Genomic DNA, 16,960 nt, shown 5'->3' on the forward strand with positions numbered 1-16,960 from the left:
AATCATCAAAAAAAAAAAAAAAAAAAAAACAATTTAAAAAAATTTTTTAGGCCTATGTAGGTATACAGTATTTTCATTTTACAGTAGTTTAAAACGATATCGGGGGAGGGGGTGCTGGCATGGCCTACTAGACAACAATATATTAAACCACCTTAGCGGCAGGCGTCAACGTTCCTATGCAGAATGATAGTGAAGTTATATGACTGAATTTAATACACGAAATATTTCAATTTGAAAACATATTTAGGCCGTTTGCTGTGTTATGCTGTGGTAGCTAAAATGTTGGTCTATAGGCCTAATTAATACATCAACTGTGATACTTTTATCACTATGGATTGTTTTCAACTTTCGCAGGGACGTATTCAGGGAGGAACTGATTCCATCCTCCCTCTCCCCCCACCCTTTTGTACACAGTTTTAATACAAATTCTTTCCTTAAATCACTCAGACTCTTTAACAGAGATCAACAAAACTTAAACTTATGAAGTAAACAGTTTGGGTCAAATGTCCGTGTAAAAAAAAAAATATAAGGCAAAAATAAAATTATAGTAATATAACAATATTTGGTTTTATTTCAAAATTATTATTTACTAAATGTAGTATCAATAAACACAATAGTTTGTTATGTTAGTACTGTTTGCACTAGTATGTTAATGACACCTTGATGTTTTCCACAACGGCAATGTGGGCCAATGACAAGATTGAGTGCAATGGGAATAAAGTGATGGATAGCTAGTTAGTAAACTAATCACAATACAAGGTACAAAAATGGCAAAAACAAAAACAAAAAAAAAACAAAATGTTGGAAAACTTTTGCTGAAGATGTCTACACACACATACACACACACACCCACACCCCCACACATGCAAAAAAGAGAATACAATAGTTCCTATTGCATTACTTGCATAGGAACTAATAAAGTATCTCTTCAGGGATCTTGTCATTTAATGCCCAACTCAGATAGCGTCGTACGATGCAGCCGACAAAACTCATCATTGGAGACAGTCCTTAAGCCGTCGTGAGAAATGTAAACATGTTAAACTACGACGCAACTGCCCTAACGGCGAATATTTTTTACTCGCATAGGGAATTTCGAAAAATATACAAAACAACAGTCTGGTCAAAATAGGCTAATGAGATAAGACGTCACACGTCATTTAACAATAAATGGCCTAGGCCATAAAAATAGACCTATAGTAGGCAAGCATGTTTAATTCCTAAGCATGTAGTGCGCTGGTGGCAATGGTGTGTTGCCGTTTATAGAGGCTTAAATAGGCCTACTCTAGGCTTCAGCCATCGTTAACAAAGGGCTCATTTGTAGATAATATCTTTGGTAAGCCTACCTGTACTTGTTTCACATATTTTAAAAGCCTATCTGGTGACACATAAAACGCAATCGCAAATGGAAACAGAAAGCAAAACAAGCAACTTTTTTGTCTGTCGCAAAGTTACAGTTAAAGCTACGATCGCTCTCGTACATTTATTGTTGTGAAATGACATGCAACGTCTGGTGGTGTGACCAGACTGTAGTTTTGAATATTTGTCAAAATTCCCAAGGCTAGTGGGTAAAAAAAAAAATGTTGCATCCCAACGCAAACAATCATGTCTGCGCTTAACTCACACAGACCCGACGTGACAACAAATCGCGTCGAGCTGCGTTGGCCTTAAGATGCTTAAGAAGAGAGCATAACACAATGATCTATGTTTGTAGTGTGTGCTTCAAATATGGCAATATAAAAATCTATTTAAACTATTCTACATGACTTCTGAAATTTCATTATACATTATGATTTCAAAATACCGTAACAATGTCTAACTTGATCTAATTGTTAAACTGACCGTCTTTGTTTGAATCAACAGGGTCTGATTCATTATCCAGTTTAATTTCTACAGACCACTCCTCTGGTAATTCTTCATTTTCTTGTTCTTTCAAATAATTTGACATTATACTCTTCACGTTTTCTATTAAAAATAAAAAGAAAGAACAAACAATTATGATATTCCATTGCAATGAAATGTATATAAATTACCAAAACAGTGGCTATAATCAAGGTAAATGTTGCCCTTTTAATTAAGGGAACTTATCAAAGATGATTTATCAAATTTAACTTTAGCAACTTGTTATATTCTACAGAACTTCTTGCTATAGAATTGGACAAAGCTGCCTATATAAGCATTACTGTTTTGTATTCATCCATCTCTGTATGTCAAGTTTCAGAAAGATTACGCAAAAATTATAAAATTTAGTGGAATAGTACATAATCTAAGAAAGAGCGGATCAAATTTTGTTAGAATTGGAACGAGCTGTCTATTAGTACAGCCAATCTACAAACCAGAGCCTTGCAGGCATCAACATAGACTTGCCACAAGTCTCTAATTTATTTATTTTTCAGAAAAAGTATACTATAGAATGCCATGCAAATAAGTAATATGGAATCCATTGGTGCCAAAATCGATTTATTTTTCAGCATTTTCACTGATTAAGACAAAGTTACTGGAAACACATCTAGCATCAATTTTCCTATGCATGATACATGACTTTATCAGATTTTATGTGGTGGTCTAATTTGAACAATTCAGGAGAGTGAGCTTTTATGGCCCAAATATAGTGATTTTAGACCACATTGGTAGTGTTATTTGATAAGCAAATTACAGTAATATTTTTAGAACACCAACAAGGTACTTAACAATTTTGTAAAATAAAAAAATAATTAAATTTTCGTAGGCCTAAGTATACAGTATTTTCATATTACAGTAGTTTGGAACGATGTCAGGAGTGGGGGAGCTGGCAGTGGCGTACTAGACTAAAATATGAAAAATGGCTTGTGCCCAATCATCCACACCAGTTTGGCCTAAAAAAAAAATATATAGACAAAAAATTATAATTAGAGTAATATAATAAAATTTGGTTCTATTTGAAAATTATTATTTACTAAATACATTAACAATAAACACAATACTTTGTTATGTTAGTACTGTTTGCACTATATTAAATGTTAATGGCATATTTTCCACAAAAGCAAATGCGGGCCAATCTGTCACGATTGAGTGCAATGGGAATATAGGATGGCTATTTAGAAAACTAATCCTAAAGGATGGCGGCTCTAGGATATAATTTATGGGGGGCGCTCTATAGGATGTCCAACTGAGGGGGGGTAAGTAATTATGTGTGTAACTATAGCACGCAGCGCTATCTGAGAATGAGTATGGGAGAGGAAGTCCCTTCCTCCCAAAACAAAATTTTTTTTTTTTTAAAGTAACTTCTAGATGGCTGGAAATGGCTGGAGATGGGAAAACTAGGCCTATTTTTTTTTTTTTTTTTTGGACTGTTTGTTTTTGTTTTTTGTAGTTCCTATTGCATTACATGCATAGGAACTAGAGAAAGGGGTCAACCTGAAAAAAATTGCAATAGTAATGAAATTAATTGTTTTCAACCCAAAATTCAATGAGGAATAACATATCAAAAATCTAGGAAAATTTAATTAGTGGAAGGGGTCAAATTTGACTAAAAATGGAAAATTTTACACATTTTTACCCAAAAGTATTTTTAAGGTAGTCACTGGAAGATTCAATTTGAAGTGATGCATATGATGATGCACTAAATTGGTTTTCTGACCCGAAAATTGGCAAAAAAAAAATCCCAATTTCTTATAATGACTTTTCGCTAAATTTAATAAAATGAAATATTTTATTATTTAAATACAGAAAATACTAAGCTAACAAACTTTTCATCTGTTACTTTCTTAAAAACTAACCACATACAAAATAAACACCTATTAAAAATTTCAGACATTATCCATTTTGTGTTTCAAGTTATAGTATGTCAAACATCATCTCTTACAAAAATGACAAATTTTACACCTTTTCACCTCAAAATGGTATTTTTTTTGCTAAAATTAACAATTAACAATGAAAAAAAATGGGCTTACAACTTTTTTGCCTGATACTTTCTCAAAAACTGACCACATACAAAATAAAACATCTGTATAACATATAAACGTCTTTCTCAAAAACTGACAACATACAAAATAAAACATCTGTATAAAATATAAACATTATCCATTTTGTATCTTGGAGTTATAGAATGTCAAAAGTTATCATCTACAAAAAATGGCAAATTGTATACTTTATTACACCAAAATGGTATTTTGAAGCTAGTATGTTACTATAACGATTAAATTTATATAGTACCATAAGAAAGCATTTAAACTTATCTAACAAATGATGTGTGTTATAACATCATACTGAATCATACAGTATAGCATTCCTATGTATCTTAAAAGACCTGGCCTGAGATTTATGAATTTAAGATTTGTTTTAATCACGCTTAGGCCTATGTATTCGATTAGGCCTATATGTATAACGTGTACTGATGTATATTTACATGTTTTAGAAGTATTCATTGTGTGTGATCCCAGGAAAGAATTTGTATTGGCTTAAGAACAAGCTTTAAGATTTTAACACTTTGTATAAAGGGAGGGATACGTCCCTGGAAGTGACGAGAGTGTATTGTGTATTAAAGTTATTATGATTTAAAGTGCTCTAGAAAGGGGGAAAGACTTTAAACGCTCTAGGATAGCATTTTTAAAAGTGGTTATCAATGATTTGTTTACAACTGACTGCGGTAAAGCATTCCACAAAGAGGTGGCTTCTGGGAAGAATGACTGAATAAAAGATGTGGATGTATGCCATCCGTCTCTTTGTTTAAATCTCATTTAAAAACTCACTTATTTCGTTCTCTTTGATTTCCCCTTTTCTTCCCTTGCCAGCTAGCTTTTTGTAGTTCTATCAGGATAGGAGGCGCCCGAGTCCTGGGATGGCCGAGACTTAACTGGTGCTGAACAGGGAACATTTTGATAGATCCCTGCTCAGCGACGAGGGCGTATCCCCATACTGCAGTTTGAGTGCTGGCTTGAATTTTCTCTTTTTTTTTGTCCAGTATACATCTGCTCACTTGTTTTGCGCATTGAGACTCTCGTATTTTGCGCAATATAAATGTATAACCTTTAACCTTTATGCTGGTAGGTTACGTATTGCTTATTGTGACATCTTCTGGTTGGCTTAAGAGGGGGCTTAAGCCCCCACCGGACAGGTCAAGTCCCCCTCCCCCTGCCGGACAGAGCTCGTTGGGAAGTCAGACGATAAAACATATAAAAACAAGCCCACACCAAGCCAACACATGTCTGTCACAGTCTGAGAGTGCCATTCTCGGCCATCCAGAGATTGATATTCTTTAAAAAAAATCTCATTTGGGAAGGGGAACCTCCTCTCAACCCCTTCCTCCAGCTCGAGCCTACGAGCTCAAGTCCCCCTGTCGGACAAATTAGCCCCCCCCCCAGAAAATATATCCTAGAGCCGCCACTGTTTGGAACAATGATGGAAATTTCTTTGAATGAAGTTTAGCATTTTTGTAGCTTTAGCTGCTGCCTGTTGAGATTTCTTGTCCCGTATGGTCCAAAGCAGTAGATTTGCCAATGAGTGTGTGGCATTTTGGTCTATTTGGCTTTTTGAAAACTATAGAATAATTTTCAGTATTGTCGAAGATGGGGAGTGATGGGTGGTACAGAAGTAAGAAGGGTACGTGGGCCTATCACGATTCGGACCAAGGCCCTGTAAACACATGCGTTACACCTCTGTTAAGGCTTGGCAGTAAAGTACTTGGTGTCACTGTTAGTAGTAGGAGGCCCTTCCCACCAGTTGACAAGCTTTACGCAACTGGGTCCAGTTTATTTTAATACGGTATGCCATATTAGTAGACTTTACTGGACAATATATGGAAAATTATACCATTTTCGATATATGTGTACTGTAAAACATTATTCAGCATAGGAAGAGCTTCCAACGATACCAAACACAACACATTTTGGTGAGTTTGATTGTTTGACCTTTGACTCTTTTGTGTCATATGACTTTATTAATTGGCCTATATCTCTGTAAATATACATTATTATGTGTAATTGAATTAAATGATCAGTGCATAATTTCCATTGACACCAAACATGAGCATGTTGTATGTGGTGCAGCTGATGACATGGATAAAAAAATGGTATTAAACTTTTTATGAATACAGAACCCCAAAAATGTTAACGTTAGCCAATAAAATCCATTTTGGCACAACCTATCAACATAATGTTACAAAAAGGTTTGCTACTTTCAGTTAATTTATTGTTTATAAACTCATGCCAAAATAACAGAATCATAATTATAAGGTTAGAATATTTCCTAACATACCATCAATGTCGTCAGTATCTTCTTGCCACTCATTACAGCCTATGCTTCTCGTTGATTGTTTGTGCTCATTAAATCTGTAGGAAAGACAATAAAACATAGTGATAATTGAAGCAACAGTCAGAAAATCAAAAGTATATTTTAGAATTTAATCAAAAGTATATTTTAGAATAACTTGACAAGTACACTTTAAGTGAATATCTATATGATGATATCAGTGACAGTACAGTATATGGCTAATTTCTGTTCCAAGTTAATCAAGTTGTTGTAAATGATGATAATGAGTCTATATAATGATGGAGTCTTGCAATAAATATCAGAACAACAAGACCAACATAATGCCAGTTAAGCTGGGAATTATATTATTATAAGTACTAGTTATCCTTCTAAAAAAAAAAAAAACAAATTGGTAGACAACAGTACTCAAATAAAGGAACAATGATGTAAAAATTCCGTTCCTAAGTTCCTAATCAATAGTATGAAAACATTTCTAAGGCAGGAATTGAACCCACAGTCTCATGCCACTAAAATACAACAGTTCACTGGTATATCACAAGTACAATCCAACCAAGCAGTTCCTCAAACAACTAATATACGCCCTCAAAAAGCGGGCTGATGTAAAGTGTACTCTAGAGGTTGTAGCTGGTAGTATAATAGGTATTGCAAGGTGATGAATCTAATCAAATAATGTTAGAAACCATGTTGAATAAAGGGAAAGGAACAATAATGAAACTAATAGCAGTAACAGTAGTAGCAGTAGCAGTAGTAGTAGTAGTAGCTCAAACTGTCTTTTAAAGATGCTATTGGTAAACTGCATCCAGCAAAGATATCAGCAATGTTAACTGAATTTTTTATTTCTTTTCTTTAATTTCTAGCTTTATTTTCAATTTGATTTCGTTTTTTTTTCATTGTTCACCTAAAACGTTTTACTGTAGTACTCCTTATTTTTCAGTTTGGATCAGTTGGTAGAACATCCGAATGGTAATCAGACGGTCTTCAGTTAGAACAAGTAGGATGTATAATTTGGAGTACACATAGGAGAAACATACGGTTATTTTTTTTTTGGTATCTAACAAGTGACTAATATATAAAATAAAATACAAAATATGCACATGGGTGCGATGGTTGCGGTATGCATACCACAAATAAGGAATAGATGTGTTTAACTAAATTAAAGGATATATGTACAATCACTATAATTGGATTTGCCAACTTACGTTTTTCCATGGAGAGCATTTACTAAAGGAATTTTTGCAACATCCTCTCTGCCACAAACCATTACTTTCCGATTGGTAAGTCCTTGTTCTAACTCTTTAAAAAGCTGCACAGCTTCTTTACCTCTAGCTATCACTTCTTCTGGAACTTGACACACTAATTCACAGAGAAAGAAAGTATGATGTTGGTTAACAATTCTCTAATATACAGAAAATTATAAAATAAATTGGTTAATTAGGACAAAATGTTTATATTTTGTTTGAAAAAAAAAACTTTCATAAAAGTTTTAAAATAATAATTAAAAAAAACCACATATAGCACATGATTCTTTATGCATTGAAAAAAAAAAAAATCATGATAAAGATTAAACAGAATGTATTGACAATAATGAGAATAATAAAAAAAATGGTTTGCTTATTGTCCCTAGATATTATATAATATTATTTTCTATATTACTATTATGACATGCTTATTACAGTTTACTACATCAGGAATCTTGGAAAATAGAAACTTTCTCATGCGTTAATTTTGCATATCTTTTGCACTGATCATTTCTTTGAGTTGTAGATCAGTGATCATAAGTTGTTAGGATATCTCTTAAGAGGTGCTTTCATTCTATCTATTTTCTTAGATTGTTTGGAATCTGTTGCATCGCAAATTTCATTAACTTTTGTCTTTGAATTTTGTAATGGTTCTTCCTCTAACATTCAGTCTGATATTTTTTATTATGAATTGAAAATCTAATTGTTCAGTTATCTTGTATGATATAAGAGAGAAATATTTCTTTAACTCAGATGATATAATTATACCAACTTATTCAGCAAATCTAACAGACTAGTTGGATGATATACTTCCATTTGGCAAGCATGCTCTGAACAACACTTTTAACATATTAAGACTACTGTATCCGTCTGGTTATACCATTTTCCGACATTAACTATAAGACTTCGAAATCTATGAAATCAATATTACTACCATAATTGACCTGTATTCATCTAATGCTTAGTGTTAGTTTTGTACTTTGGCGGTCTGGAAGTATGGCGGCAATAGTAAAGGATCCTGGGGCCCCTTTGCAGCAGTGTATCTAGGAGTTTTGAAATGGAGGAGGCTGATGAGGTTCCCGAAATGATGTGGGGCTCAATGAATAAGCGGTGGTAGGGCTGCCAGTTTGAAAGCCAGTTAAAAAAATAGTTATAAATAACTATTTTTTATGCTTTGAACATTTCTAATAGAAGGGAGATGAAGTTTCTTTTTTTTGACAGGTATGCTACCCACATGATGCGCCAGCGTTCCTTCAGGGCACAATACCCCCTAGAGAAGAAGCCAAATGTACAGCATTTATAGTCTGAGAATGCCATTCCTACTGCCATGGGTTTGGGCATAGTTTATGTCCACCTTGCTGAATTTCAGGATTTTGAGGGCTGATTCCAATTTTTACCACTACTTTACAGATAGCTTTTTGAAAATTCCCATGAATCATTTAGTATCAGTCTCTAGATTACTGCAATGCAGCAAAGGACGTCATATTTCCTGTTCTGTTGCATCGTCTCTCTTGTGGCTACAACAAAGTGCTTGCAAAATTTCCGAAATAACCATAAGTTTTAATACGTAAATAAAAGTTACTCATTTCAATAGAGATAGTGCATCTGCCTTCTAAAGAGCAATAAACATATAAAACAAATTAATTTTCATTTCAAATAGTGAGGTTTTTATGTTCAATGCAAAATTGTGGTATTTTTAAGAACTGCATGGACATGTAGAATCCAGCTTTTTGCGATTGGTACATTTTTCGATGCTATCTTTTTTCAAGATAGCTGATGTAAAAAAAAATAGTCTCAAATGACACATATCAACATTTTAATGTTTACGCTTCCCATGCTCTTCTATAGGAAGCCAGTAAGCCACAGAAAAGAGCATGTTTTGAACTCTTAAAAATGTTGCAAATTATGGATGGCCCTACTGATACCAAATAAAGCATTACAGAAATAATAGGCCATGAAAGTCGCTTAACCACAAAAAGTTCAAATGGTAAAAATTTTTAACACACTACGACTTGTCAATGCCAGAGATAAAACCTTTCCTGATGTATCATTCTTCTGTTGAATTGCCTAGGTAAAAGACAATTTTTATACACACTTATTTAGTAATACGAATATAATTAATTATATTCCTACATAAATGTAAAATGTATTAGTTGAACTACATTTGTCGGTTTATTGTTTATTTCTTTACCGATTACTCATCACCGTAATGTATAATCAATTTCACATACAAACAATACTTGTATTAGGCCTACAGCCTAAATCTGGGTTAGTCCACTTAATAATCATAGGCCTATATTAATAATAATAAGTAAAATTTAAGTTTTTGTAATTGTAATTATAATAATTTTTCATTTTTCATTTTAGTTAATTATTAATAAGACACAAATAATAATAATTATTTAAGATTTTTAGGCTACTGTAATATAATATTATAATAATATTTTCTTTGTTTATTTTTACTTGACTCACATTTTTGTTCATCATTTTTCGGACCTTATACAAGCTCTTAGCTTTTTATTGTTGTCCTTTATGGTTTTTGATAATTTACTATACAGGCCTACTTTTTGATTAATAAATTGATTTAATGTAATTCATGGGAAAAAAGCTTGATCACACCTCACAACAAACCTTGGCCTACTACTGTCTGAAAGTGATAAGTGGAAGCCACGGCAAAAAAAATGCGATATTATTATCAATAGAGCGGCGGAGAGAGGCGAAGCACAGCACAGTAAAGAGAAGGATCTTTGCTATTAAATGAATATTCATATAAAAATTATAGCGCCACAAATCAACTTGGCTGAGATGTTGAGGGAAAAAAAAATTACGCACGTTCCAGAATTAACAGGTTTATTCTGCCCTTGGCAGTGTAAAAGTGGTTATCAATGATTTGTTTACAACTGACTGCGGTAAAGCATTCCACAAAGAGGTGGCTTCTGGGAAGAATGACTGAATAAAAGATGTGGATGTATGCCATCTGTCTCTTTGTTTAAATCTCATTTAAAAACTCACTTATTTCGTTCTCTTTGATTTCCCCTTTTCCTACCTTGTCAGCTAGCTTTTTGTAGTTCTATCAGGATAGGAGGCGCCCGAGTCCTGGGATGGCCGAGACTTAACTGGTGCTGGACAGGGTACGTTTTGATAGACCCCTGCTCAGCGACGAGGGCGTATCCCCATACTGCGGTTTGGGTGCTGGCTTTGATTTTATTTTTTATTTTCCCATTACATCTGCTCACTTGGTTCTATCGCTTCGCGAAAATACATGCCGTTCCGATAGTAAACAATGTATTCGTGTAAAATTAACACCGGTGGCGCTGTACACATTACGCATTTCTATTTTAACTTTACGACCGCGATCATGCATATCAATACTTTCAGCGAACCAGAATCCACGATGGTTTTACCGGCGAAAATAGGGTCTTGGCTGCGCATCATCATCGATGCATCATCCAAATCCAAAATGTTGGACACTGAAATAAAGCTATAGAATTTTATTTTTCAAAAAATGTTAGTATATATTACCCCATTTTTAAGATTTAATTTGAGCACTAGAGATCTGCTCAGAGTCCACCAGAGAGCATCTAGGCCTAAAAATTTCCGGGGCCCTAAGCGGGCCCTCGACCCACGCCTAAATTGTTTCGTTCCTGTGCAAATCTCCATCCACAGCCAAACTCAAACTTGGCATGTATGTATGTGGTGCAGCTGATGACATGGATAAAAAAATGGTGTTAAACTTTTTATGAATACAGCACCCCAAAAATGATAACGTTAGACAATAAAATCCATTTTGGCACAACCTATCAACATAATGTTACAAAAAGGTTTGCTACTTTCAGTTAATTTATTGTTTATAAACTCATGCCAAAATAACATAATCATAATTATAAGGCTAGAATATTTCCTAACATACCATCAATGTCGTCAGTATCTTCTTGCCACTCATTACAGCCTATGCTTCTCGTCGATTGTTCGTACTCATTAAATCTGTAGGAAAGACAATAAAACATAGTGATAGTTGAAGCAATAGTCAGAAAATCAAAAGTATATTTTAGAATTTAATCAACAGTATATTTGAGAATAACTTGACAAGTACACTTTAAGTGAATATCTATATGATGATATCAGTGACAGTATATATGGCTAATTTCTATGTTCCAAGTTAATCAAGTTGTTGTAAAGATAATGAGTCTATATAATGATGGAGTCTTGCAATAAATATCAGAACAACAAGACCAACATAATGCCAGTTAAGCTGGGAATTATATTATTATAAGTACTAGTTATCCTTCTAAAAAACAAAAAACAAATTGGTAGACAACAGTACTCAAATAAAGGAACAATGATGTAAAAATTACGTTCCTAAGTTCCTAATCAATAGTATGAAAACATTTCTCAGGCAGGAATTGAACCCACAGTCTAAAATACTACAGTTCAGTGGTATATCACAAGTACAATCCAACCAAGCAGTTCCTCAAACAACTAATATACGCCCTCAAAAAGCGGGCTGATGTAAAGTGTACTCTAGAGGTCATAGCTGGTAGTATAATAGGTATAGCAAGGTGATGAGTCTAATCAAATAATGTTAGAAACCATGTTGAATAAAGGGAAAGGAACAATAATGAAACTAATAGCAGTAACAGTAGTAGCAGTAGCAGTAGTAGTAGTAGCTCAAACTGTCTCTTAAAGATGCTATTGGTAAACTGCATCCAGCAAAGCTATCAGCAACGTTAACTGAATTTTTTATTTATTTTCTTTAATTTCTAGCTTTATTTTCAATTTGATTTCGTTTTTTTTTGTTCATTGTTCACCTAAAACATTTTACTGTAGTACTCCTTATTTTTCAGTTTGGATCAGTTGGTAGAACATCCGAATGGTAATCAGACGGTCTTCAGTTAGAACAAGTAGGATGTATAATTTGGAGTACACATAGGAGAAACATACGGTTATTTTTTTTTGGTATCTAACAAGTGACTAATATATTAAATAAAATCCAAAATATGCACATGGGTGCGATGGTTGTGGTATGCATACCACAAATAAGGAATAGATGTGTTTAACTAAATTAAAGGATATATGTACAATCACTATAATTGGATTTGCCAACTTACGTTTTTCCATGGAGAGCATTTACTAAAGGAATTTTTGCAACATCCTCTCTGCCACAAATCATTACTTTCCGATTGGTAACTCCTTGTTCTAACTTTTTAAAAAGCTGCACAGCTTCTTTACCTCTAGCTATCACTTCTTCTGGAACTTGACACACTAATTCACAGAGAAAGAAAGTATGATGTTGGTTAGCAATTCTCTAATATACAGAAAATTATAAAATAAATTGGTTAATTAGGACAAAATGTTTATTTGTTTGAAAAAAAAACTTTCATAAAAGTTTTAAAATAATAATAAAAAAACCACACATAGCACATGATTCTTTATGTATTGAAAAAAAAATCATGATAATGATTAAACAGAATGTATTGACAATAATGAGAATAATAAAAAAAATGGTTTGCTTATTGTCCCTAGATATTATATAATATTATTTTCTATATTACTATTATGACATGCTTATTACAGTTTACTACATCAGGAATCTTGGAAAATAGAAACTTTCTCATGCGTTAATTTTGCATATTTTTTGCACTGATCATTTCTTTGAGTTGTAGATCAGTGATCATAAGTTGTTAGGATATCTCTTAAGAGGTGCTTTCATTCTATCTATTTTCTTCGGATTGTTTGGAATCTGTTGCATCGCAAATTTCATTAACTTTTGTCTTTGAATTTTGTAATGGTTCTTCCTCTAACATACAGTCTGATATTTTTTATTATGAATTGAAAATCTAATTGTTCAGTTATCTTGTATGATATAAGAGAGAAATATTTCTTTAACTCAGATGATATAATTATACCAACGTATTCAGCAAATCTAACAGACTAGTTATGGATGATATACTTCCATTTGGCAAGCATGCTCTGAACAACACTTTTAACATATTAAGACTACTGTATCCATCTGGTTATACCATTTTCCGACATTAACTATAAGACTTTGAAATCTACGAAATCAATATTACTACCATAATTGATCTGTATGGCAGATTCCTGAATTCCAGAGTCTTTAAGTTTTGACATGAGGAGTTTGTGATAAGTTATGTCAAAGGCCTTTATCAAATCTATAAAGATGGCTGCAGTTGCTTTGCCTTTTATTTAAATTATGGAGAATATAATTTGACTCATCAATAAGTGTAGTATTTGTTGAATGGTTTTTCCTAAAGCCAGATTGGGATTCATTCAAAATATTAACTCTTGTAAAATAATTGTATAATTGTTGGTGTACAGCATGTTCAATGATCTTTAGTTACTAGTGGTAGGATGGATATAGGTCTGTAATTGTTAGTAGAGGGATTAGAAAATTTATTGGCAAGAGAAATTCCAATTGAAGTAAAATGTTCATTAAATTGATTAGCAGTTTCTTTATCAGAAGTCTTAAACATATTATCTTTGTGAACTAGCTCGTTCAACATTGGAATGATTTTTCGGAATTAACTTATGAATAGTATTCCACAATTTCTTTGGATATTTAGCATTTTGTTTAATGGAATTAGTGCAAAATTTACGTTTTAAGTCTCTATTTAGAATATTTACTTAATATTTACTAATATTTCTCAATTTTTTTGCCTTACTTCCGGCCTAGGCGTCGTGACTGCCTGTATGTGTATGTGGATTGCTAAGAACTGAAACTCAGAATTTAAAGTTAAAGTATATTTGAGTTGGCTAAATTCATTGAAGACGTATCTTTCTACTGGTGTTGGTGACAAAGAGTGTGTGCTAATTGTGTTATATATCAATTAGTAACAAAGTGATAAGAAGAAAAACTATTGTATTAACAATACAAGAAGACAAAAAGTATTGATGACAGAAGACAGTAATATTAATATTGTTACAGTTAAATAATATTATATTACATTACATTGTGACAACTACGTAATATGGTGGCAGCGGTAAAAGAAATCTATTTTCATTGGAACGTCATCGGATGCCGAAAGTGATCATACTAAAATCACTTGGTGGTCCTGTGAACTGGTAAAGCAGAATTGATCTGTGAGCAGAAATTGATCTGACCAAGATTTCCTAGTACATTGAGGGTGATTATTGTTGTTAAAGATAAATTTATTACATAAGTAAGATGGGGCCTTTTCTTTTAGACATTTGAAAGTTAATAATAGAAGATGTTTCCATTCCATCTGTCGACCAATCTTTTCCATTCCAACTCATTTTCAACTGGTACCTACCTCTGTCGGAGGTACCAGCCCTACAGTATGTCGGGGAAGATCTGGCGCTGCCACCGCAACCCATACGATCACGATAGTGTACAACACCTCGCACATACAGTAGTACTGCTCGGAGTAAACAGTTTTTAATCCCAAAATATGACAGCTTAGTCAGGCATACCTAAATTGTTTTTTCGGCGGTTGAGATTTCATTTTTCCCAGACGACCTTGCTGGAAATTCCCGACAAGGAGGTCCAAGCGGGGGATCTAGAGGTACCCGGTGGGGGTCCTTGGCACTCCTGGACCCTCTGCTTGCGTCGCCCCCTACCGATCTGATCTACATTTTCAGGCGAAGTTGAAGGGACTAGTGCTATAGTATTACTAATTTTTAATAGATTTAAAGCAACACTTATAGTGTTGCTTATAGTGTTAAATATATCAGGCAATAGTAAACATCAGGTACGGTATGTCTGAACAAATACAGGTGCACACAATGATGTCATTATACCTTGACTTGGCTGCGTGCTGTTATAAGATTGATTATCAACAGTTCGTGTACTGAAGGTTTTGACTGAGATATGTGTTTCAGAGCATTACAAAATATTCTGATTGATTGTGAAAAATAATGTTGAATCTTTATTGCTAAGCAAAATAAACTAATGGCAAAGTAAATCAATTTAAAAATTTAAATACTTGGGAATCACCTACAAAAACCAAATTTTGATCAATTGTGAATAGAAATATGTTAATAATTTGATTTATAAGATAAAACTTTTTTGTGTGTAGCTAAATAATTCACTATAGTCGAATTTCAGACAAAATGTAATGTACTAGGATACCAATGTATTTAGTACTTACAAAAAAAATGAAATATGTTTATTTTAAGACATTTATTGGAAGGCAGATTTTCTAACTAATGGCACAAAGTATTAAGTTGTAATTGAAATGTTTAGTAATCATCTATATAACGTGCATGGATTTATTTGTATCACCAATATCATCATACTTTCCATTAACACCAAATTATGGAAGACCGAGGATGCATGCATCATTGTCAATGTGTGAAAATTTGAAGTAAATCGGTTCAATAGTTTTGAGTTATGCTCCAGGAAGAAAACATAGGAAGACACACAGAAGAGCACTACCTCTCCTTTGGTGTGACAAGGCTATTGAATCCAGTACCTATTCTAAATTATTCTAAATTGTTTTCATTTAAAGAAATTTCATTTCAAACATGATTATATAAAATATTTGTAAATTCATGAAAAATTAGTCAAACAAACTGTTCAACACTGAAGTATTATGTGTACGTTAATCTGCCGAATAACTACATCATGCTATTTTAAATTCTAGAGAAATTCAAATCCTTACTATGTGGTTCCAGTTCAATCAAAGCCGCATCATATTTCTCCATGTCAATACGCATTGACCATTCCTGAAGAAATACTTTCGTAAGATCTCCTGTTAGTAAAATATCAGCAAGTGTTTTCATAATGTCTTTTTGTACATTAACATCGGATAAACGTCTTATTGCTCTAGGACAATGTGTAGAGAGGTGCAACAGGATACATCCTACTGTAATCCCCTTGAACGTAAGTCCCTTCTTCTTGAAATATTCAGTTAATTGTTCACGAAGTATGTTACAGCGATCTTGAAAAACCTTTACATGCTCATGTAGTATCCTTTCAATTTCCTTATTCTTTGCAGAGTTTGGATTCTTGCAGCAGCTAACTTTCACATTTACACCTTAAATTTAAATCATTCCAATATATTTATTTATGTAACATGCATTTTATTATATTTATTTGAACCATATTTAAAGAGGGTGAACCATCCAGCGGAAGCTGATCATTTGGAACCCTCGAAACCACATACATTAATAAGATAGAGTTTAGTTTTATTAAATAGAAAACACTACTTTTGTCTTATCGATGTCGTATATAAACCGACATCCAGACATCATTTCCTAACACTTTCACACAATGTGGTTTTCTAGTACAGTAGATCCATTCCTTTGAGAAACGCTTGAGGAAACACCCCAATTAAAGGAACACTGTTTTGACCGTGAAATGAGAGAAATGAATCTTTTAATGCTACAGTCAACCCTTTATCTATATGTATACGTATATGTGTGTATGTATGTATACGTATATGTGTGTGTGTATGTATACGTGTATATGTATACGGTATGTATGTATATACGTATAT

The 16,960-nt window shown here is 33.3% G+C and overlaps 1 protein-coding gene across 1 annotated transcript in view; it reads right to left on the minus strand.

Moving 5' to 3' along the window:
- The window catches only part of LOC117118164, an 89,737-nt gene that overhangs the window by 37,878 nt on the left and 34,899 nt on the right, over positions 1-16,960 (minus strand). The window contains exons 8-13 of the mRNA XM_033262679.1: positions 16,124-16,498; positions 12,593-12,746; positions 11,395-11,468; positions 7,446-7,599; positions 6,232-6,305; positions 1,840-1,962 (exon numbers count right to left, since the gene is read on the minus strand). Of these exons, the coding sequence (XP_033118570.1) occupies positions 1,840-1,962; positions 6,232-6,305; positions 7,446-7,599; positions 11,395-11,468; positions 12,593-12,746; positions 16,124-16,498 (954 nt within the window). The remainder of the gene's footprint in view (positions 1-1,839; positions 1,963-6,231; positions 6,306-7,445; positions 7,600-11,394; positions 11,469-12,592; positions 12,747-16,123; positions 16,499-16,960) is intronic.

The sequence above is a fragment of the Anneissia japonica genome, unplaced genomic scaffold, assembly GCF_011630105.1.
Source record: "Anneissia japonica isolate Jap-2015-1 unplaced genomic scaffold, ASM1163010v1 scaffold11779_len1430905_cov172, whole genome shotgun sequence".
Taxonomy (NCBI): domain Eukaryota; kingdom Metazoa; phylum Echinodermata; class Crinoidea; order Comatulida; family Comatulidae; genus Anneissia; species Anneissia japonica.